The sequence below is a fragment of the Pleurodeles waltl genome, chromosome 5 (genome assembly GCF_031143425.1).
Source record: "Pleurodeles waltl isolate 20211129_DDA chromosome 5, aPleWal1.hap1.20221129, whole genome shotgun sequence".
Classification (NCBI taxonomy): Eukaryota; Metazoa; Chordata; class Amphibia; order Caudata; family Salamandridae; genus Pleurodeles; species Pleurodeles waltl.
In genome coordinates this window covers 756,875,141-756,900,321 of record NC_090444.1, presented here as the reverse complement: position 1 = coordinate 756,900,321, position 25,181 = coordinate 756,875,141, and the positions used below count along the sequence as shown (strand labels likewise).

General features: G+C 43.3%; 1 protein-coding gene across 1 annotated transcript in view; it reads left to right on the top strand.

Annotated features, from left to right (window-relative positions):
• The window catches only part of SYNE1 (spectrin repeat containing nuclear envelope protein 1), a 1,478,055-nt gene that overhangs the window by 694,789 nt on the left and 758,085 nt on the right, over nucleotides 1-25,181 (top strand). Inside the window, exons 70-73 of the mRNA XM_069234720.1 lie at nucleotides 1-153; nucleotides 9,430-9,597; nucleotides 12,053-12,229; nucleotides 16,069-16,215. Coding sequence (XP_069090821.1) covers nucleotides 1-153; nucleotides 9,430-9,597; nucleotides 12,053-12,229; nucleotides 16,069-16,215 — 645 coding nt within the window. The remainder of the gene's footprint in view (nucleotides 154-9,429; nucleotides 9,598-12,052; nucleotides 12,230-16,068; nucleotides 16,216-25,181) is intronic.

The following is a 25,181-nucleotide window of genomic DNA, read 5'->3' as shown; positions in this document are numbered from 1 at the left end:
TCAATCCAGCAGACCGTTTTATCCCATGAGTCTTCCATAAAAACTGTGACAGAAAAGGGAGAGGCACTCCTTGAGTTATCGCACGATGTTACTGTGGGGAACAGGATCCAGAAGCTGCAGACTGACTACCAGGAACTTTGCACTTCAGCAAAGGTACTACCAGTTCCAATCTATTTATGGATTCATGGTTGTTTAGCAAGATTATAACATCCCCAGTCATCTGTTTACTATCTCACTATCATTTAATTGTGTAGAACTCTTTTATCTACTTTCACCAGTAAAGTTTTTACTCCAAGTCCTTGGCAAAACTACATATGAAATAGGTTAGCCAAAAGGACGCATAATGAAACACATTGTCTTTTTAGAGTGAGGGAGGATTTAAACTCATGGGGTCTGACAGAGGGTTAAGTGTCCAGTCTCAGAAAGGACGAAGATTCAAAACAGGTGCAATATGAATAATACATTTTGCCCATACTCTAGGTGCCATAATACAGCGCCCCTCTGGCATAAAAAGGTGAAAACAAAATACAGGGCTTTCTACTTCCGGGACAGGATTTTGTAGTGATGCAAAAATGCTTGTTGTCCAAATAGAGACAATGGAGAAAGATCTATAGAAAGGTTTCCTTGTGGATACTAAGAGCACATTCAATGCTTTATTGTAAGCTCACACTGCATTTTGATCAATTGCAACATGACCCAGAATAAACTAAGCTGTGTATGGGTACAGTCCTGTGAAGAAATCCTAGAGCAAGGTTGTATTGAAACATGAGGATCGTGTATCATTCAATCTGGGTGACAAGTCCACATTCAATGTCTAAAACGCTGGGCAAGGGGAGATATGGTAATTCTAAAATGGAATGCCCAAATGTTACAGCTTGAGCAGTGAATCAAAAGGAATAGCAAGATTGTGAGGTTAGAGAAAATTGACTAACAGACTTTGAGCTCCATTCCCTAAAAGCAAATGACCACCCTTGATCACACATCCTAACCAATTTTGATTTGTGTAAATAATGTAACAAAGATGGTTATTTCTTCAAGCAGGGTACTACAGCTGCGCCCCCAGCCCACCCAGCAAAGAAACTCAGGAAAGAAACTCATGAAAAATGGGGAGTTCGATGGCATCTGTCGCTGTAGATACGCATGTTCTGCAATAGCTCGCCATCTGGTGTTGGGCCGGAGTGTTACAAGTTGTTTTTCTTCGAAGAAGTCTTTCGAGTCACGGGACCGAGTGACTCCTCCTTTTGTCTCCATTGCGCATGGGCGTCGACTCCATCTTCGATTGTTTTTTTTCCGCCATCGGGTTCGGACGTGTTCCTGTCGCTCCGAGTTTCGGAACGGAAAAAATAGTTAATTTCGGAAGATTTTCGTCGGTATTGTTGCGTTCGGGATCGGCGTACTTAGATTCAACACCGCATCGAAGATCGAAGAGCTCCGGTGCCCTTCGGGGTAGTTTTTCGATCCTCCGTCGGGGCCTGGTCGGCCCGACCGCGTGCTGAGGAACGCCGATGGAACGGACCCCGTTCCGTTTCTGCCCCAAATGCCACAATAAATACCCCTACACAGACCAACACTTGGTCTGCAACCTGTGCCTGTCACCTGAGCACAGCGAAGACACCTGCGAGGCCTGTCGTGCGTTCCGGTCCCGAAAAACACTCCGAGACCGTCGAGCCAGAAGACTTCAAATGGCGTCCGCACCGACAGCCCGACGGGAGTTCGAGGAACAGGAGGAGGAAGGTACCTTCTCGATCCAAGACTCAGACTCCGAAGGATTCGACGATACACAAACCGTGAGTAAGACGTCGAAAAACACACAGAGACACATTTACAAGGCCCAGGGGACGCCACTGCCACCAGGCCATGGCTCGACCCATAAATTCGGTGACCGACCGTCGGCACCGAAAAAGGCCAAAACAGTGCCGAGATCGTCCGACTCCGGTCGAGACACCGGCACGCAGCCTTCTCGGGACCGAGAAAGTGCTGGAGACAAGCCTCGACACCGAGATACCGGTGTGGACACGGCTCGACGCCGAGACAGCGGCACCGAAACAGATCGACGCCGAGAGGTTTCGGCCCCGAAAAGGAAAAAAGTCACCTCGGAGCCGAAAAAACACGCAGACAAAGTTTCGACGCCGAAACAAACTGCAAGCGACCCAGCTTCAGGCTCTTATACAGAAGAGCACTCGCTAACCTCCCAAATGCAAAAGCATAGGTTTGAGGAAGAGCTACAAGCAACTGATGTGGACCATACGCAAAAGCGTATCTTCATTCAGCAGGGGACAGGAAAAATAAGCACCCTTCCCCCCATTAGGAGAAAGAGAAGGTTGGAGTTCCAGACGGAACAAGCACCACAACCAAAAGTGGTTAAAAGAATTACACCACCACCCTCTCCTCCGCCCGTGATTAACGTTTCACCAGCACAAACTCCATCTCACTCCCCAGCTCACACCACCATGAGCCAGGGTGACCAAGATCAGGACGCATGGGACCTATACGACGCCCCAGTGTCAGATAACAGCCCGGAGGCCTACCCTACAAAGCCATCTCCACCAGAAGACAGCACCGCGTACTCTCAGGTGGTGGCTAGAGCAGCACAATTTCATAACGTAAGCCTCCACTCAGAACAGGTCGAGGATGATTTCTTGTTCAACACACTCTCCTCCACCCACAGCTCCTACCAAAGCCTGCCTATGCTCCCTGGTATGCTCCGGCACGCAAAAGACATATTTAAGGAGCCGGTCAAAAGTAGGGCAATCACACCACGGGTGGAAAAGAAGTATAAGCCGCCTCCTACGGACCCGGTTTTCATCACTACACAGCTGCCACCAGACTCTGTTGTTGTAGGAGCAGCTAGGAAAAGGGCCAACTCTCACACATCTGGAGATGCACCACCCCCAGATAAAGAAAGCCGCAAGTTCGATGCAGCTGGTAAAAGAGTCGCAGCACAAGCTGCAAACCAGTGGCGCATCGCGAACTCCCAGGCACTACTTGCGCGCTATGACAGAGCCCACTGGGACGAGATGCAACATCTCATTGAACATCTGCCCAAGGACTTCCAAAATAGGGCGAAACAAGTGGTTGAGGAGGGACAGACCATCTCCAACAACCAGATACGTTCCTCCATGGACGCTGCAGATACAGCTGCACGGACAATTAATACATCTGTAACTATCAGACGGCATGCATGGCTCCGAACGTCTGGATTTAAACCAGAGATTCAACAAGCAGTTCTCAATATGCCTTTTAATGAAAAAGAACTGTTCGGTCCAGAAGTGGACACAGCGATTGAGAAACTCAAAAAAGATACGGACACTGCCAAAGCCATGGGCGCACTCTACTCCCCGCAGAGCAGAGGGAATTACAGCACATTCCGTAAAACGCCCTTTCGAGGGGGGTTTCGGGGTCAAAGCACACAAGCCAGCACCTCACAAGCAACACCGTCCACTTACCAGGGACAGTATAGAGGAGGTTTTCGGGGACAATATAGAGGAGGGCAATTCCCTAGAAATAGAGGGAGATTTCAAAGCCCCAAAACCCCTACTACTAAACAATGACTCACATGTCACTCACCCCCTCCACACAACACCAGTGGGGGGAAGAATAGGTCATTATTACAAAGCATGGGAGGAAATCACTACAGACACTTGGGTTCTAGCAATTATCCAACATGGTTATTGCATAGAATTTCTACAATTCCCTCCAAACATACCACCAAAAGCACAAAATTTAACAACACACCATTCCAATCTCCTGGAGATAGAAGTGCAGGCACTATTGCAAAAGAATGCAATCGAATTAGTGCCAAACACACAAATAAACACAGGAGTTTACTCACTGTACTTTCTGATACCAAAGAAGGACAAAACGCTGAGACCAATCCTAGACCTCAGAGTAGTGAACACTTTCATCAAATCAGACCACTTCCACATGGTCACACTACAAGAAGTATTGCCATTGCTAAAACTACACGACTACATGGCAACTTTAGACCTCAAGGATGCTTATTTCCATATACCAATACACCCATCTCACAGGAAATACCTAAGGTTCGTATTCAAAGGAATACATTACCAATTCAAGGTACTGCCTTTCGGATTAACAACCGCACCAAGAGTCTTTACCAAATGTCTAGCGGTAGTCGCTGCACACATAAGAAGGCAGCAAATACATGTGTTCCCATATTTGGACGACTGGCTAATCAAGGCCCATTCGTTCATACAGTGCTCAAATCACACAAATCAGATCATACAAACCCTCTTCAAACTCGGGTTCACCGTCAATTTCACAAAATCCAAAATTCTGCCACGCAAGGTACAACAATACCTGGGAGCCATAATAGACACATCAAAGGGAGTAGCCACTCCAAGTCCACAAAGAATTCAAAATTTCAACACCATCATACAACGCATGTATCCAACACAAAAGATACAGGCAAAGATGGTATTACAACTCCTAGGCATGATGTCATCATGCATAGCCATTGTCCCAAACGCAAGACTGCACATGAGGCCCTTACAACAATGCCTAGCATCACAGTGGTCTCAAGCACAGGGTCACCTTCTAGATCTGGTGTTAATAGACCGCCAAACTTACCTCTCGCTTCTATGGTGGAACAACATAAATTTAAACAAGGGGCGGCCTTTCCAAGACCCAGTGCCACAATACGTAATAACAACAGATGCTTCCATGACAGGGTGGGGAGCACACCTCAATCAACACAGCATACAAGGACAATGGAACGTACATCAAACAAAACTGCATATCAATCACCTAGAACTGCTAGCAGTTTTTCAAGCACTAAAAGCTTTCCAACCAATAATAGTTCACAAATACATTCTCGTCAAAACAGACAACATGACAACAATGTATTATCTAAACAAGCAGGGAGGGACGCACTCCACGCAGTTAAGCCTGCTAGCACAAAAAATTTGGCATTGGGCAATTCACAACCAAATTCGCCTAATTGCACAGTTTATACCAGGGATACAAAATCAACTCGCAGACAATCTCTCTCGAGATCACCAACAGGTCCACGAATGGGAAATTCACCCCCAAATTCTGAACACTTATTTCAAACTCTGGGGAACACCTCAGATAGACTTGTTTGCGACAAGGGAGAACGCAAAATGCCAAAACTTCGCATCCAGGTACCCACACAAACAATCCCAAGGCAATGCCCTATGGATGAACTGGTCAGGGATATTTGCTTACGCTTTTCCTCCTCTCCCTCTCCTTCCTTACCTGGTAAACAAACTCAGTCAAAGCAAACTCAAACTCATATTGATAGCACCAACTTGGGCAAGGCAACCCTGGTACACAACGCTGCTAGACCTATCAGTGGTACCCTGCATCAAATTGCCCAACAGGCCAGATCTGTTGACACAGCACAACCAAAAGATCAGACACCCAGATCCAGCATCGCTGAATCTAGCAATCTGGCTCCTGAAATCCTAGAATTCGGGCACTTACAACTTACCCAAGAATGTATGGAAGTCATAAAACAAGCAAGAAGGCCATCCACCAGGCACTGCTATGCAAGTAAATGGAAGAGGTTTGTTTGCTACTGCCATATTAATCAAATACAACCATTACACACAACTCCAGAACATGTAGTGGGTTACTTGCTTCACTTACAAAAATCTAACCTGGCTTTCTCTTCCATTAAAATACACCTTGCAGCAATATCTGCATACCTGCAAACTACCTATTCAACTTCCCTATATAAAATACCAGTCATTAAAGCATTCATGGAGGGCCTTAGGAGAATTATACCACCAAGAACACCACCTGTTCCTTCATGGAACCTAAATGTTGTCCTAACTAGACTTATGGGTCCACCTTTTGAACCCATGCACTCCTGCGACATACAGTTCCTAACCTGGAAGGTGGCATTTCTCATCGCCATTACTTCCCTGAGAAGAGTAAGCGAGATTCAGGCGTTTACTATACAGGAACCTTTTATACAACTACACAAAAATAAAGTCGTCCTAAGGACCAATCCTAAATTTTTGCCAAAGGTTATTTCACCGTTCCATCTAAATCAAACAGTGGAACTTCCAGTGTTCTTTCCACAGCCAGATACCGTAGCTGAAAGGGCACTACATACATTAGATGTCAAAAGAGCATTAATGTATTACATTGACAGAACAAAAAACATCAGAAAGACTAAACAACTCTTTATTGCATTTCAAAAACCTCACGCAGGAAACCCAATTTCAAAACAAGGTATAGCCAGATGGATAGTTAAATGCATCCAAATCTGCTACCTTAAAGCTAAACGACAGCTGCCCATTACACCAAGGGCACACTCAACCAGAAAGAAAGGTGCTACCATGGCCTTTCTAGGAAACATCCCAATGCAAGAAATATGTAAGGCAGCCACATGGTCTACGCCTCACACATTCACCAAGCACTACTGTGTAGACGTGTTATCCGCACAACAAGCCACAGTAGGTCAAGCTGTATTAAGGACATTATTTCAGACTACTTCCACTCCTACAGGCTGATCCACCGCTTTTGGGGAAATAACTGCTTACTAGTCTATTGCAGAACATGCGTATCTACAGCGACAGATGCCATCGAACTGAAAATGTCACTTACCCAGTGTACATCTGTTCGTGGCATCAGTCGCAGTAGATTCGCATGTGCCCACCCGCCTCCCCGGGAGCCTGTAGCAGTTTGGAAGTTACCTTCAATTATTTATATATGTATCATCTCAACCTTAAATAGGTGCATACTTAGTCACTCCATTGCATGGGCACTATTACTACAATTCAACTCCTACCTCACCCTCTGCGGGGAAAAACAATCGAAGATGGAGTCGACGCCCATGCGCAATGGAGACAAAAGGAGGAGTCACTCGGTCCCGTGACTCGAAAGACTTCTTCGAAGAAAAACAACTTGTAACACTCCGGCCCAACACCAGATGGCGAGCTATTGCAGAACATGCGAATCTACTGCGACTGATGCCACGAACAGATGTACACTGGGTAAGTGACATTTTCATTACTGCCTGTGATGGCTTATGGATGGGCAGGTCAAATCAAAAAGAATCCCCAGAACATTTCATGCTGCAGTGACCCCACATTTCAGGCACACAGGGTATGTTGTTTGGTGGAACTTCTAAAAGAAGCCAAATTTACAAGCATCCAGGAATCCGTATCATTCTTACCAAGTGATCAGTTTCCTGAAATCACCACAGGACACAGAGATATATCGAGTAGAGTGGAAGATTTATAATGCTAGAGTTGTCAGTGCCCTTCATGGAAAATGAGCACAGGAATTCTGGACAATAAAGGCACAAGGAAAAATGTGTTACCTACATCATAAGGGGGAAATACAAGCAAATAGGAGATGGGAGGCAATGTGAATATGGATTGGGGTTTAAGCTATCAATACTGACATTCATAGGCAGAAAGGTGCCCACCACAGGGTAGGGAACCAAAACCCAAAGACATGTTAATCTTTCTTGCAGCTCTGGGAGACCCAGGGGCACCTTTGCTCTTTGACAGATAGATTAGACAGTAAATAGTCTCTGGGTTGCAATCCGAAAGATTCCTCTTTCTCTGAAATATTTTTTACTGATTAGAATAGCAATTAATTACTTTTATTCAATGACATTTTTCTGTGATGAAACGGATCTTGTGAAATGAAACAGAATTGTGATTTTTTACCTTTGAAACTTGCGTTCTATGTGGGTGCTAAAGTTTATCTTTATCTTGTAGCATGCTCATTCTATAACTCGCTTACCCATCTGTCTAGCTGTCTCCTTTGTGTATGTGTTGCATATGCTTGTGACTTTCGAGGACATTGTGTGTGTTTCTTTCTCTCTACCTGTATCTGTAATGCTGTATTTCTAGCCAGAACCTCTGTAAAATGCTATCGATACTGTTTACTTTTCTGCTGTCTCTTTATCACTATATATCTATATATTTTGAAATATTGGTATTTTTAATTGATAAACCCTGAATTGACTCCTCCATACTTCAGCATCCCAGTGTCTCAAGACAGAATTACGCCCAGCAGGATTGGAGTCACTTGTATTAATGCACACAATATTTTTCTTTATTTCTATGGGGAAAACATTTTCCCATGAGAAAAACCTTTACCTTGCAACTCCAGCAAACGTGTGGGTGCTGTAATCCCCGTCTCATCCGGAAATGGAGTTACACTAAGCATGGGATGCCGTAACTTTATGACCCTTTCCAGGGTAAGAAAGGGTCAGATCTCAGTTTGGGCATGTCTATAAATGTATATGTTTTCCTCTTATGTGTAGCAGTAGATACATATGCTCTGCATGCTCCTGCCATCTAGTGTTTGGCTTGAACGTTGCCAACTTGGTTTTCTTTGAAAAAATCTTTCAAGTCATGAAGTATAGCGACTTCGCTCTTAGTTGGCAATGCGATTGGGCACCTGCTCAAATGTTACATGTCTCTTCCTACCTTCTGAGTATCATTTACACTCAGGGTGGAAAAATCTCTAGAAAATAATCCAATTGTTCTTGCCCGAAAACCTTCTATTGGGTTTTTGACAAGTGTAAATGGAGACATTTTTATAAAGAAATGTATGTTTACTCACAAAAAACCTTTATGAATAGGGTCCTTGTAGGTTTGCTCCTCTAAATCAAGGTTGTTGTTTTACCTAATGATGCAACACAAAGAGCTCTTACTGCTACTAATTTCTTAATTCCATATCCCTGTGCCTTACAAAAGCAAGAATATTATATGGGAGACTGGTATTCATGTTTCCAATAGTCAGGGAGAGACAAACAGAAGTTTTATTTTCGCCGATGGACAGTGATGAATGCAATTCTTTGGCTAGAGATTATTTTACAAAACAAATCTTCTTGGAGATGTCAGAAATTTGTCCTATAGAATTTTCAAGCAATTGATCAGTTTTCAAGGAAAGGCACAGAAAGACAGCATTGATGAATGTGTACACACACATTTCTGATAAAATATTTTGCAAATAGTACATATGTTTGCATATAATTAGATGATAAATATTTATGAATACCTTTTTCATTGTATTCTGTCTGTCTGCTTTTCGCGTAAAAACTTTCCTCAGAGAACATAGACCATTTTAAATAGTAAAGTAAACTAGTGAACTATTGTGAAATCACAGAGTTAGAGAGAGAAGAGGTTGAGCTTATTCTTCTCTTGAAGGAAATTCTCTTATTGCTGTACCATGGCTGATGGTATGAACAAGCAAGCAGTATATGATTTTAATATCAGACTGCAGCATTTTGTACTGCCCGAGGAAGATGAAAATGTATTTGGGGGTGTTGAAGGTCCACAAAGACAAGCTGGAAACACAAAGGCTTGCTTTTAAATCTCCTTACATTTGTCAAAGAATACTTAAGATATGTGATGAACTGTGATACGGTTTTAAGAATTTAACAGGATGCGTTAATGGTGCATGCTTTCAATATAGACATTTGTTGGGAGCCTTGAAGTACAAGTTAAGGAGCATGAAGATTACAATACTGAGTTGCAAGAGGCAGAGAAATGGCTCCTACAGATGTCCAGCAGACTGGTGACTCCTGACCTGATGAAAAGCACCAACCTGGAAACAATAACTCAGCAGCTTGCCAATCATAAGGTAAGACTCCAGCATTAAAATCTGTGAAATCAAATAGTTGATTTTTAAGATCAACCAAAAACAGAAGGCACGTTTTAGAGTTATACTCAACAAAATAATGTGTGCTATTTGTCTTGTGTAATGTAAAATCTGTATTTAGCACTTGTCAGAGTGAGGCTTAATATTGACTAGTACCATAAAAGCTAGAAAATAAACCTTGAATGCTATAAGAATCTCTTTTGAAGTTGATCTCCTAATAAAAGCCAGGATCCAGAGTCAGTGTAGGAAATTGTGTCCTGTTTGCCATATTTAAGGATGTGTGTACTTTACCATTGCAGCTGCAAAGTATAGGTGGAGCACCCTCATAGGCCAGGTGCCTTTGTGCCCTACTTAAATATAGACAGTCCCGTCTCTCCTGATCTGATAGGTCTATTTTAGGGATTCCTTGCATGGTCTGTTTTGAGAGGGACTATCTGTATGCCAAAGAGGTACACACTATATCCATAGGATGCCTCTTGCCATCTATCATTTGCATTACTGATATCCAAGAACAAAAAAAAAAACATAGTTATCATGGTGCTCATCACATGAACTTGTGCAGTGGAGAAACTTTGACAGAAATGTCATATTGGAACAGAGACAGCAAAACATTATTCAGTAGGGTATGTTCAGCGGTGGATCCACTATCTTTCTGGACTTTAAGACTTAAAATGGGCATCACTGATGAAACCCAAATGGACAGAGAATATGTTTGAATTGCTTGTGCTCACTTGGAAATGGGATGTGAACAGTGGAGTGAAGAATCAGTTTGTATATTATTGGTCTCGGTCTGTGGTATACAGTAAAGACTGAATTACATTATTACAAACAATATTATGTCACACATACCATTCATTCTTTTCTGGTCTTCTCAGTGATTATATTGACATTGCGCCATGTAGGGGATGTTCATTTGTCCAAGTGAACAAGGTTTGATGGGATCTCATTTAATTTCACTTTTATTGCTTCTACGCCCCACCTCTCATAAAACAACCACCATCACAAGGTATTTTCACTGGTTGCTACACTCAGCAGTCTTAGTATAGGCAAAATTGTTTACCTTGAACTTCACTATCAATGTACATGGAATATATACAGCATAACATGATTAGTTCCATGAACATGCAACATATTGCTGTTAATCCATAGAAAGGAAATTCCCTTATTGAAACAACTTGTTACATTGCTGGTATTAAAGATTTAACTCAGAAACTGTTAACTCTGTTGTTTTACAGACATACTGCACACGCCATCATACACATAACAACATTGCTAATTTTGCTAGTGGTACTGTGTAAACATGGTTTATTGATGAAAACAGTCTTGTAGAGGTGTTTTGGGGTCTCTGGTGACAGGACGTCTGTGACAGTGATTTGGAAGGTAGATGGGAAAAGGGTTGTGCAAGCAGTAAGAAAGACCAACTACTGCCTCCATTTTCTTTCATATAAATACTTTAGATTAGCACATGTCTAGAGTAATAGCCTTGCAGAAACAACTACTTTTGAGAAACCGTCTTTTAGAACACAAATATCTGACTGACTAGGCCTGTTGTATTTGCACAAATGCATACGTTCTCAGAATAGAGGTTCTCTTAAATGTATAAAAATACAGCTTGTTAATGGAAACTTGTTTGTTATAGCCTTTTGTGTATCCGAAGAGAGAAAACTAAGACATTTTAACAGAGCAGCTATCAAGAGTTAAACAAGGTCCAATAATGTTTGCATATTGTTTCAAAGTGGATTTTATTGACACTTAACATTGTAACAATGCATTATTAGAAACTGGATTGTGTAAATGTGCATGCTTTATGGGACATGGGTTCCAGAAACAGCTTGATGCTATGAAGATATATACTGGTCCTCCTATCATCCATGTTTCTAAATCCAACATGAGGGATGTCAACACTGACAGTCCTGCCTAATATCTTTCACCAATTCATAGACTGCACCCACCATTTTTTATATGGCACTGTGATGGCACAGATAATAATTAATGTGCCTGCCATGCAACATATGAGCATAAAAGGTAGATGATTGACTTCCAAATAATTTCTTAACAAGAGTTATTTTTGCAATTGGTCTCCTCTGGGCCCTTTATTTTTGGCCTATATTTGAGATCCTCTTTGTACTTTGTATTAGGTGGACATTTTTGCCAAAAAAGTATTTTCTAACTCCTGGGGTTTATATTGGCATACATTTTAGGTTACAGTTCTGTCTTTCAAGCGTCAATGAGTGACTGTAATTCTTGGTGGTTGGAGCTAGACTGAACAAAATGTCAAGAAAATTATATTTTTGGTACTATGGATGGAAGAATGAACTGAAAAATACGGAATCTCTAATTCTCTTTGTCACAGTTTCAGCTATGAATATTAGTAAAAGGAAGGGTTTATAAGGAGCATAAACAACGTTTCAGTTAATAAATTTTCAAAAACATTTAGGCAATGATGGAAGAGATTGCTGGATTTGAAGGTCGCCTAAACAGTCTGAGAGGAAAAGGAGATCATTTGATCAGCCAGTGTGCAGAACACCTTCAAGCAAAGTTCAAGCAAAATATTCAAGGACACCTCCAAGGAATAAGAGACAGCTATTCTGCAATCTGCAGCACAGCTCAAAGGGTAAGTAACGATTTAGGGCATGATTCACATAGATTTTGCTATTAATTGTTAGGACTTACTCTTGAGATTCTACTGTCTTAGCTCTGAATTTTTCGGGCTTATTTCTGGAATTAAGGAGTCAGTCAGACACACTACAAGACTACATCAAAGCAAAATCTTTTTGAATTGACCCGATGTGTTTATATATGTATTTGAGATCACACTCAGATGGTTCTGTGGGATTGCAGTTTTGAAAGGATAACTGAACACTGACAGAAACTTAAATACCGCTCTCATTACACAGTGGAATGTCTAATGTTGTTACTATTAAAGTTATACATAAACATTTAAAATGACAGCAGGTTAGCCACTTGGAGCCCCATCACATTTTTGACAGGAGATTTTAATCTTACATTTGAAATCAGTGGCACTATTCAAGACCTATCCAGCAGGAAAAACCAAATGTGGGGAATTCCGGAATTAATCTCTACAGTGAGGAAGAATTTTATAAGGGCTGCTCTCCAAGTGGCTGACCTTACCCTAGCACATGGCTTGTGAGCTTGTAATGGCTGCTTACTTTCAGATATTAGTCCTGTCCCTACATTTAGGAGAGGGTTGTATTTTAGTTTTATTAATTATATTATGTTCAATGTCAGACTTTAGAGCCAGGTGGAAGATATGGTGTTGTTAGAGTGAGATGAGAGTGACCCTAACCCTTTAGTTTTAACAATGGAATAGATGATTCCCCCTGTTTTGCCAACTGGTTCTGGGATGTATGATCAGCAGTTACAAGTTACGAATAATCGTAGAAATGTGAATTGGAAGGTGGTGTGCTGCACCCATAATGTCCTTTTAGATATATATTCAATCCTTGTTCCCCATTTGGAGATTATGCTTGACAATTGGGACAATTGGGAGAACAATGTAGCAATTATGACTGAGCACAACAGATTATTTGACAATTTTAAAGATTTTTTTGAGAGCAATTAAAATGGGAGTTAGACAGGAGATAAAGGATTGTAGAGCTCAGTATTGACACATAATAAAGCAAGCTAAAGGTGTATAGGAATGTAAAATCTGGTATGATCTTCTAGAAACCTCGGCTAACAACAACTGCAAGAAATGTTTCTTGACTAGTTAGTAAAGGCAGTGGAAAACCTGGTAAACCAGCAAAGTCATCATTCCTACTTTATGAATGAATTGGCCACTTTGGGAACCTGTATTCTGATACCACAAACCCGGAAGGTGGCCCTGCCCCTAAACTATCACAAACTCCTGACGTTTTTCAGGTCCAGAGACTGCTTGTGCATTAGCCTCATTCAAGCAGGGGAAGGCACCAGGGCTGGACAAGATTCCTGCTAACCTTTTTAAACTTGACATCTCTATTTGTGTCCCTATATCAATGTGGCTACAAATGCAGTTGTGGCTGGGCAGCTCTGTCTGCCACATGGAAGAGTGCAGAGACTGTCCCTGTTTCAAGAAGGGGAGAGCCCAGTAATCCCTCACATTACCGCCCAATCAGCCCTGTAGATAATCTTCAAAATTATTTTGTAAACAAGTGTTAGAGAGGGTTTTAGATTGGTGTAATACAAATTGTCTTCTCTTGGATTTACAGACAGGCTTTAGGTCCAGGACTAGTGTAATTGATCATGTCTTCTGTTTCCTTTTGGTCAAGTGGAAGACTGTAGGAATAGGAGAGGGAGGTCTTTTTGTAGCATCTATTGATCTCTCTGCTGCATTTGATATAGGTCCTAGAAAGAAGTAGGTCCTAGAAAGAAGTTATATGAGGTCCTACTCGGGATGCAGATTCCTTGTTATTTGTTAAAAAATATAATTATGCATTTCCACTAGCTATGCTAGGGTTCGGTGTGGCACGAGAGGGAAGTTAACCCAGGAAATTTCTACTGATAAGGGTGAGCACCAGGGCTGCATCCTGGCACCTACCTTTTTCTCTTTTATATTAATAACTGTGTCAAGTATGTGTTTAACTATGTTAATGATTCCCCCATGTAGGTAGGACAGAAAGTTCTGGCTATCTTTTTTGCTGACAAAACCCTTTTAATGACCAAAACTAACCAGGGCCTTCAAAATCTGGTTGACAATTTTAGCCTGTTTTGTCCGAGTATAATCTTAAAATCAACGCCTCCAAAACGAAGTAGATTACCTAATCTAAGTTAAAAAAGGGTGAAGGGTGTTGTTAGTTTAGGAAAGAAAGCCATAGATAGGGTCAGGGAGTTCAACTACTTGGGAATTCGGTTGGCGGACTCTGGGCCTTGGGCCCCACAGACACTTAAAAGCTCATACTTGATTAAACATAGAGTTAGAGCTACTCTTAGGTGTGTAAAAAGGGCCTCTTGGTTTCCAATTCGTACTGTCATGGACATCTAGTAGATAAAAGTTAGGGGTACAGCACTGTATAATGTTGAGTTATGGGGTCATTGCAATTTGGGCATGGTGGTGTTGCCACTGGTGCCATTATTATTGGACTTAAGTACCAATTTTTGTTATAGAGGTAGCCTCTATTGGGTGCGCATTTTGGCCACAATTGAATTATGCCACAATAGAGAGGGGCTCGGCAAGATCATAAAACTGCAATCGGCGACAATGATTAAGTGGCTGACCTACTTAAAAAAAGCTTGGCAGAATCTTGGCTTAGCCAGTTTCTGGAAAGATCCTACTTCCATTTGTGCTAATGCTGCCCAATGGTGAAACTGCAATTCTAGAAAAAGTTGCCACCTACAATGAGCAGCATACTTCTGAGGGCATCCTCACTAGACGTTTTACTTTGCATATATCCACCTCTAATCCATAGGAATTTTTAAATTAAATCTGCCTGGTGCGTGCCCGCTCAGTGTTCCTGCACTTTAGATGCGGGACCCACCTAGTTGCAGTTTATATCTCAACATGGGTCTCTGCCAGGTAGCACATCCACATTGACTCTTTTGTATTTGTGAAGATGAAACAGAGGAACGTTGTTGTTCTTCTGTCCATTGTACGCCAAACCCATAAGTAAGTGGATTTCCCATCTTTGTTTGTAACTGAATTTGACAGAAAGAAAGCAAACCCTTATGGTTGTTTATCAGGCAAAAGCTTTATTCCAATCCAAATGAATGATGCACACTGGACTTTTCCTTTTTTTATTTGTTCCTATGTACATTTTTTAAATATTTATCCTAATAATTTTAAATATGTGAATATACTTATTTTTAATTGATACTTTTACACTGTGTTGTGTATGTTATGATGTATGATGTTATGGTGCAGTAAAGTTTCCTCTCAAACATGCAAACAAGGAAATCGCCAAAAGCTTTTAAGTTTTGATTCGTATTCAATAGTATGTACATTATTATAGTAAATTGTGCTATGTTCTTTTCCTTTTATGATTACCAATTCACTATTGTTTACAGGGACTTTAATTGTAAAAACGTCATCACTATATATTCGTTCTGGTTCTTCTTGAAGGCAGTTTTTATTTATGACACCATGCTGTATGATGGTACTATTTTTGATTGCACTGTAGAAAGTCTCCTAAAGCTACCTGAGAAAAAGTTTTGACTTAATTTTGGTGTCTTGTATATTATGTTTTATTTGCTCACATATTTAATTTTGCTACACATTGTGGGAGGAGATCCTAAAAATGTAATTAAATCACCTAATTACCATGGGTAATACAAACCTGCACTTTGATAGTAATTGCATTTTGAAAGTGAGAAATTATTTTACATTTTTTCAAAGGTACATTGTAGAGTACATTGTTCATTGTACAACACTTGCACAGAAGTATAGATGCTGCATTAAACACGCACATATCATTTTGTATCCTTTACTTTTCAGTTCAGCTTTCTTTATCTTTCTTCTAGGTTTATCAGAGTTTGGAACATGAACTCCAGAAGCATGTCAGTCACCAAGACACTCTTCAGCAGTGTTGTGCATGGCTGTCCTCAGTTCAGCCCCAACTAATTCCAACCACTCGGCCACCATTTAGCCTTACAGAGGCCACAAAACAGGTATATTGGTAGGCAGATAATAGATATGTTGCAAATGTTATCATGCGACTGAGAGCATAGTTTGTTATGAACTGTTCTGTAGAAATTTGGATAGTATTGAAAAAAGAAGAGATTAGGAGTGTCTTGTTTATTGAAGGGAAAAATGATCATTGAGAGATGTCTTTGCACATCCTGTGCATTGTTAAAGCTTACATTAAGATACATTGTAGGTAAAAATTTCACCTGAAACTGAGTTTAAAACAAAAAGAATGTACATTTGATAACAGAAAGTCATTTAAATTGTTTACTACTTTCTTTTGTTCCATTTATTTACTGATTGCATGTTGTGAAAACCAAATGTCACAATTATGTTATAGCATTCAGATTAAAATCTTTATTTTATTTATTTTATTAAAGTCAGGAGACAGTCAAATATAAACCATCTGATGCACAAAAGTTGTGGACAAGTAATTACATTTTACAAAAACTGACAGTTTTTATCACCGGTTTTCCTGTTGTCTCCGGATGGTGTTGTAAATTGTTTCCACATTTGGGCTGTTTTCAGAGTTAGCTTTTTGAAAAGTGCCATGGAAAGGATAGCAAACATGCTTATAAATAGTGTATACGGTGTGCCCCCGCGTGCAGAAAACACCTGCAGCATGCTAGGGAGACCAGATATGTGGGCCGAAATATCGTACCCCCTTATGTAAACTCCACAGTTCTACATTATCAACTTCACTTTTTTTTTATTTTTTTACCACAGGTGTCCTCACAACCACAAATTTGTTCCTCCATTGACAGATACATTCTCTTTAGCTGAGGAAACCTCTTCTGCTGTAGCAGAAACATGTTAGGCCCTGCTTACAAGCTCATGCTAAACTCCAGTCCCGGTCTAAATAAGATTTGTAAAGGGATCAGAATTAAAGAGTTGTGTGATAATTATCGCTTTTTCACGGGTTTCCTCTTATACATTCCAGCAGTCAAATCTGTTCAAATTTATAAGGAAAAAGGCCAGGAACAAAGGCAATCTATGTGTAATATGTTGTGTTAAACCCTACATGTTACGCATAATTTCCAAGTTAAGAACTTGGAATAAAAAGTATTTACAACACTCTGTAAATACCTCACAATTGAGCAGTGGTATTTACCGGGTGTAGTAAATACTCCACCCTATTCTGCACAACTTGTAATAAGGGTCTAAGGGCCAGATGTAGGTAGAAACCAATTTGCGAGTTGCAAATTGCGAGTCCTTCCGACTCGCAATTTGCAACTCGCAAATTGGTATGCAGAAAGGTGTCTCAGACACCTTCTGCGACTCGCTATGGGGTCGCAAAGACCCACCTCATAAATATTTATGAGGTGGGTCGCAGTTTAGGCACTCACGGGGATGGTGTCCTGCTGGAGACAGCAGACCACCATGTCCGTGACTGCTTTTAAATAAAACAGTTTTTTTTTTCTCTTTGCAGCCCGTTTTCCTTAAAGGAAAATGAGCTGCAATTAGAAAAAAATACCGAAACCTTTTTGTTTCGGTGTTTTTTCAGAGCAGGCAGTGGTTCATAGGACCACTGCCTGCTCTGAAAAAACATTATTGTGAGCATTCACAAAGGGGAAGGGGTCCCATGGGGACCCCTTCCCGTTTGCGAATGAGTTACCATCCACTTCATGTGGATGGTAACTGCGGGTTGATTTGCGACCGCTTTCGCTGTCACAAATCAACCCTACATCGCGGTGCGACTCGCAAATAGGTAGGGAACGCCCCTTCCTATTTGCGAGTCTGAAACACATTTTGCGAGTCGGTACCGACTCGCAATATGTGTTTCAGCATCGCGTGAGGGCATTAGTGCCTCGCAAATTACGTTTTTCACTGTTAGCGAGGCGCTAATGCCTTCCTACATCTGGCCCTAAGTGTGGCATATTGGACGGAATGGACAGAAATTCCACCAACTGAACTCTGAATCACCCCAGAGATGACACTTAAGGAACGTAAATAGTAAAAATGAATTCTCTATTTACCAAGAGCGATGTGATTTATAGCTTGCATCAATGATAGTATGACACCAGGTCATAATAGAATATGATGTAGGCATAAGCATAAACTTCAATTTTTTATTTAAAAAAATTGACTGTTTTTTATTGGAAAGTGAAGAAACAAGACAGTGTCAGGGGTCATTTACAGCACTGAGGCACGAAAAACAATACTTTAAAAAAATGTCTTTCTATTAAATTTCAAACCAAAAAGATACAAAAATAGCAGGCTGTGCACCAAGCAGGGAAGGAAAATGCACCATCCGTGTCCCTGCACACTCGCAGTTGGGGACTTGTAGAAGTTCATACGAGAAGAGGTGGAACAAATAAAGGGCAGTACTATATAGGGTATAGGAGGATGACACATATTGTGCACTATTTTCACTGAGATGTCAAAGAGCCAGTCATTGGCGATGTCTCTGTTCCGGATATCCGCACACCATGGGCTGGAGTGTGCTCAGGAAAAGAGTCACCCCACATCACAGAGTCATACAGGGTTGACAGATAGTCCCTCAAAGGCTGAAAGATATCCTTTGGCCGCGAGGTTGCAGAGAGGCATATTTCTCACTGGTTGTGTCACAGTATATGAGGCTACGGAGCCACAACCGCACCTTAGGCAGCGCCCCAGACCCCCAATGTAAAGCTATCTGCCACCTTGCCACAAGAAGCTATGGCTGTGAAGCGTCAGAGAGGTTTAGCAATGCTCTCAAAATATCCAGTCATTATCATCAGGGGTGACAACAGTACCTACCATCAACGACAATATATGAAATACACTTCTCCAATATTCCACCACCCCAACACATATCCATGTTAGATGAGCAAAGTCTGCATTTTCTGCTTTACACTTCAGGCATGCCGGGGATTGGGAGGGATCTATTTTTGCCAAGGAACTAGGCGTCACATAGATTCTACGAAAAATTTACAATGTACAAGTTTAAGTCTACGATTTAAAGACACCGTGAGTGGCTGAGAGCAACAGTCATACCATATCTTATCGGACAGCTGATGCCCCAGGTCCGCCTCCCAGGTCTCCTGCATCCTTCCGTCTAGAACAGGGAGAAGCTCAAGGGATGCACGGTACAGCTTGGAAATCAAACCAGTGCTGGAGTCTGCTGTTATAGTTAAAGTGAGAGGTGAGAGTGCTACCGGGTAAGTAGGTAAAAACACCCATAATGTGCTCTGCAAGCGTTGGAGGACAAAGTGGTCCATGTATGTGTCAGGTTCAAAACAACTGCCTTCCATTCGTGAAAATATATGATCTTGCGGGAAAAGGTTGCCAATAGTGGTAAGCTGGAAAGAGTCAATCGCTTGTTGTACCAGCTTCTCCGACGTGAGGGGGAGCCATGGATTGTCGCCTAGGGGGAGCGCTGCTGAGTATGGCAAGTTAGCGGGACAAAAGGTGAGCCAATCGGCATCATGCCAAGCACATTGTGGCCAACAGCTGGACGTCCGCAGGGCCCAATGGGTGGCCAAGTGGCAACAGCAATTGTAGTTGAGTAGGGAACACAGAGTCCTGTTCTGTTATTGTATATGGTAGCCGAGCATCCGGGTGGTACGAATAGTATGCGCAGTGGCATTGGGCAGCTAAATAGTATAACTGAAAATGGGAGACACCAAAACCCCCCCATTCATATGGAAGTGTCAGTTCCCGCCCAACACACATGAGGGCAACTCCCAGCCCAGATCAGCCACATCAGTGAGGTCTGTAGTGTAGTGAAGAATGTGTTGGTGAGGGGAATTGGTATGTTAATAAAGAGATAAAAAAACTGCAGCAGTACAACCATTTTAAGCGGTGTTTTTGCATGTTTAGCCTTTCAACTGCCGGCCCATGAGGTAATCTGAGTACGTGCTCCTTCTCCCGATGTATATGGATACCTAAAAACGTAATGTGCTTCTCCCACCAGGAGAGAGAGAACTCACAGTGCACTGTGGTAGTCACCTCTGTGAGGGGAACAAACTTGGGTTTATGTCAGTTGATCCGCAAGTCGGAGAAATAACCAAACCAAGCTATCTCTGCCATCACCGGGCTCAAATTGGTAACGGGGAAGCGAAGAAACAATAGGATATCATCAGCATATTAGGAGACCGACAAGGGTCCGGTCTTGAATTGCAATCCTCAGAGTAGGTGTTTTACCTGGAGGTGATGTACCAAAGGGTCCATCGCAATTATGAGGGGTGAGAGGGGGCATCCCTGCCAAGTTCCCCTGGTGATGGGGAAGGCCTGTGAAAGTGTACCGTTTACCCAGATACGGGCAGTAGGAGAGTAATACAGTAGGATTATCAATGAGACGAAGCTCCGGGGCATACTGAGCTTTCGGAGAGTGGTCTCTAGAAAGGGCCACTCTAAAGAATCAAAAGCCTTCTCTGCGTCCCAACGGGCAACCACAGCTGGTATCTTTGGGGAGACTATATGAAGGGACACGAACACTGTGCCCAAATTCAGCGACGTGGACCTGTGTGGAATGAATCCTGTAGAAAGTTGGCTCTGTATATACTATCTATAAGTGAGAGATAGTGTGCACAGAGTCCAAGGATTCCGCTTAGAGGTAAGATAGTGGCATAATTGATAATTCTAATGCTCTATTTTGTGGTATTGTGGTCGAGCAGTTCGCTTATCAGAGGGTAGTGTTAAGTATTTGTTGTACACACACAGGCAATAAATGAGGAACACACACTTAAAGACTTTACTTCAGGCCAATATTTTTCATATAGAAAAATATATTTTCTTAATTTATTTTTAGAACCACAAGTTCAAGATTTGAAGTAGATACATAAAATGCAAGGTAATCCCCACAGGTAAGTTAGGAACTTTTAATTAGAGCAATAACATATACAGTTTTTGTTAAAATGACAATAAGCTATTTTAAAAGTAGACACTGCAAAAATCACCAGTTCCTGGGGGAGGTAAGTATTGGTTAGATTGTGAGGTAAGTAAGACACTTACAAGTCTCAGTTCCTGGGCATAGACAGCCCGCCGTTGGGGGTTCAAGGCAACCCCAAAGTTACCACACCAGTAGCTCAGGGCCGGTCAGGGCAGAGGTCAAAGAGATGCCCAAATCACAAAGGCGCCTATGGAGAACAGGGGTGCTCCGGTTCCAGTCTGCCAGCAGGTAAGTACCCGCATTCTCGGGGGGCCGGCCAGGTGGGTTTTGGAGAGCACTGGGGGGACACAAGTAGGCACACAAAACACACCCTCAGTGGCACACAGGCGGCCGGGTGCAGTGTGCAAAGTAGGCATCGGGTTTTGTATTTGATTCAATGGAGGGACCTGGGGGTCACTCAAGAGATGCAGGCAGGGCACAGGGGGGCTTCTCGGGCCAGCCACCAACTGGGCTAGGCAGAGGGTTGCCTGGGGGTCACTCCTGCACTGAGGTTCGGTTCCTTCTGGTCCCGGGGGCTGCGGTGCAGTACTTGGTCCATGCGTCGGGTCCCTTGTTACAGGCAGTCGCGGTCAGGGGCCACCTCTGGATTCCCTCTAAATGCGTCGCTGTGGGGGCCTAAGGGGGGTCGTCTCGGGCTACTCATGGGTCGCAGTCACCTGGGATTCCTCCCTGTGGTGTTGGTTCTCTGGACCTCGAGCCGGGGGCATCGGGTGCAGAGGGTGAAGTCTCACGCTTCTGGCCGGAAGAGTGAAGTCTTTAAAAGTTGCAAATATTGTTGCTGTTTGTTGAGCAGAGCCACTGCTCACAGGAGTTTCTTGGTCCCTAGGTTCAGGGCAGTCCTCTGAGGCTTCAGAGGTCGCTGGTCCCTGTGGATGTGTCGCTGTTGCAGTTTTTCGAGTCAGGAGACAGGCCGGTAGGGCTGGGGCTAAAGCAGTTGTCGTTTTCCGGCGTCTCTGCAGGGCTTTCAGGTCAGCAGTCCTTCTTCTTGTTTCAGGTTGCAGGAATCTGATTTCCTGGGTTCTTGGGTACCCCTAAATACTAAATTTAGGGGTGAGTTTAGGTCTGGGAGGGCAGTAGCCAATGGCTACTGTCCTGGAGGGTGGCTACACCATCTTTGTGCTCCCTCCCTGAGGGGAGTGGGGCACATCCCTAATCCTATTGGGGGAATCCTCCAAAACTACGATGGAGGATTTCTAAAGGCAGGGGTCACCTCAGCTCAGAGCACCTTAGGGGCTGTCCTGACTGGTGGGTGACTCCTCCTTGTTTTCCTCATTATCTCCTCCAGCCTTGCCACCAAAAGTGGGGACAGTGGCTGGACGTGCGGGCATCTCCACTAGCTGGGATGCCCTATAGCGCTGTAACAAAAGGGGTGAGCCTTTGCGGCTCACTGCCAGGTGTTACAGTTCCTGCAGGGGAGGTGAGAAGCACCTCCACCCAGTACAGGCTTTGTTCCTGGCCACAGAGTGACAAAGGCACTCTCCCCATGTGGCCAGAAACTCGTCTGGTTGTGGCAGGCTGGCAGAAACTGGTCATCCTAGCACTAGAAGTCGTATTGGTATTCAGGGGGCATCTCTAAGATGCCCTTTGGGTGCGTTTTACAATAAATCCCACACTGGCATCAGTATGCATTTATTGTGCTGAGAAGTTTGATACCAAACTTCCCAGATTTCAGTGTAGCCATTATGGAACTGTGGAGTTCGTATTCGACAAACTCCCAGACTATATACTCTTATGGCTACCCTGCACTTACTATGTCTAAGGTTTTGCTTAGGCACTGTGGGGGCATAGTGCTCTTGCCCAAATGCCCTCACCTATGGTATAGTGCACCCTGCCTTAGGGCTACAAGGCCTGCTAGAGGGGTGACTTGCCTATGCCACAGGCAGTGTGAGGCTGGTGTGGCACTCTGAGGGGAGTGCTATGTCAACTTTAGTCATTTTTTTCCCACCAGCACACACAAACTGTGAAGCAGTGTGCATGTGCTGAGCGAGGGGTCCCCAGGGTGGCATAAGACATGCTACAGCCCTTAGAGACCTTCCCTGCTGTCAGGGCCCTTGGTACCAGAGGTACCATTTACAAGGGACTTATCTGAGTGCCAGGGCTGTGCCAATTGTGGAAGCAAAGGTACCGTTTAGGGAAAGAACACTTTTGCTGGGGCCTGGTTAGCAGGGTCCCAGCACACTTTCAATCATAACTTGGCATCAGCAAAAGGCAAAAAGTCAGGGGGTAACCATATCAAGGAGGCATTTCCTTACATTACTCCGCCAGGAAGCTGCCCAGTCCCCAAGTCTTGCTCGGGTTCATGTCTCTGAGGGCTTCCTCAATCTCCTCCAGCTCCATGGGAATTTCCATGTCTCTGCGTTCCAGCGCAAATATGGTCCTTAAGGTCAAATCTGCTCTCATTGGTGCATGCCGTATGATGTGATGGAGCAAGTTCCAGGCCTTCATTCATTTCCAGGAATACCCTTCAATTCATGTGCTACAAAGTGTGTAACCTTCCTATAGGTGAAGCACTACACATTCAGTTGCCAAACTGGATGAAATCCCACATTTGGATCAGAACCGGGGACTGGTTTGAAATACCATGCCATTATGATGAAGGCCTCTGTAGTGGCCTGCAGATCCAAGTCAGTAGAAAGATGAGGTCAATCCGCCATCCATGGGCTTCTGATATATGGGTTTATTCGGATTCCATATACACGCCATGCATCTCAGACCACTAATCCTGACTCCCCCTCCGACCATTCCTCCCCTCATCCATACAGTCAAATTGTGGGAACATAGCTGTATTTATATCACACCATATGGGCATGCGGCCTTATGGGAGATGTAATATCCCTGATATAGACTGTCTCCAGCATCGGTCCAGCTAGCTGTGTGGGAGGTATACACTCTCAAAGGCCTGCCCTGCAACTACCCCATAACCACTAAGTATTACCCCGAGTGTCAACTTACAACCTGAGGAACACCATGGGCAGTCGCTTGTGTAGGTAGAGAACCAAACATGGATCCTCTTGAAATCCCCCCATGATACACTCTGTCGTACTCATGTCTGGCTAGGAATGGACACTTGGTTCCTAAGAAATGAGTCTCCGGCAACAGCAAGACATCCAGCGTGTGCTGCCTCATGAAGTGCAGGACCATTCACCTTTTTATTTTACCAGTCAAGCCACCTACGTTTCATTTCATGCTGTGGCAATGGGTATGTCGCACTGCCAGAGAGCCCAGTGGGTGCACTGGCAGACAGGTCACCATCCGTGTCCTGCAATGGAATGCAAACAATCAATCTGCTGTTGTGTATCCTGATCACTTTCCATAAACTTACAGAAATTAAGCCGAAGAGGGCCAGCAGTCCCCCTGTAACACCCCCAAGTCCTCTCCACTCCTCACTTCTTTTCCAGAAGCATCTGTTGCCCCCACATTAATAAACATGTGAAAACATCAACAGGCTACAGTGCCTAAACCGACATCCCCTGATCCCATCCACAAAACCAGAATGTTGCATTGTTGGCAAGGCTAACGTTTTGAAGCCAGTCTCAGGAGCCTATTAATAATGTCAGGTTGGCACTACCAGAGCTGTCTCTTTGGTGGAGGGAATGATACTGTAGTGGCTGTTTTTCGATGATGCATTCACAAGCTACTGCCAGGGTATTCAAAAAGAAAGATGCCTTCTTCTTCCTAAGCTTGTCGGGAAATAGAAGGATGTAGGTGGGGTCCCCATCGCCTGCAGCTGTTGTTTAACAGCGTCAGAGGGTTAACTTTGCTGTTGCACTTAGCGAGTATAGTCTGGGAAGATCAGAATCCCAGAGTACCCCTTTCTCTCTGGCCACCCTAAGAATTGCATACCTGTGCCAATAGCTGAGCCCTTCCTCAATCATGGGACAAGGGGGAGCACCCTTGGGGTCTCGCCGCAAGACCTCTGTGAGCCCATTCAACCACGAAGCAAGTTAAGGGCTTCACCAGTACCCCGATGAAGAAGACCTCTGGGGTGGCCTCCTCTCATCCCTCAGGAATGCCAATAAAACACAGATTGCTGTTATCAGCATCCTCCACCTGGTGTTAAAAAGTCCGCTCAAGCCT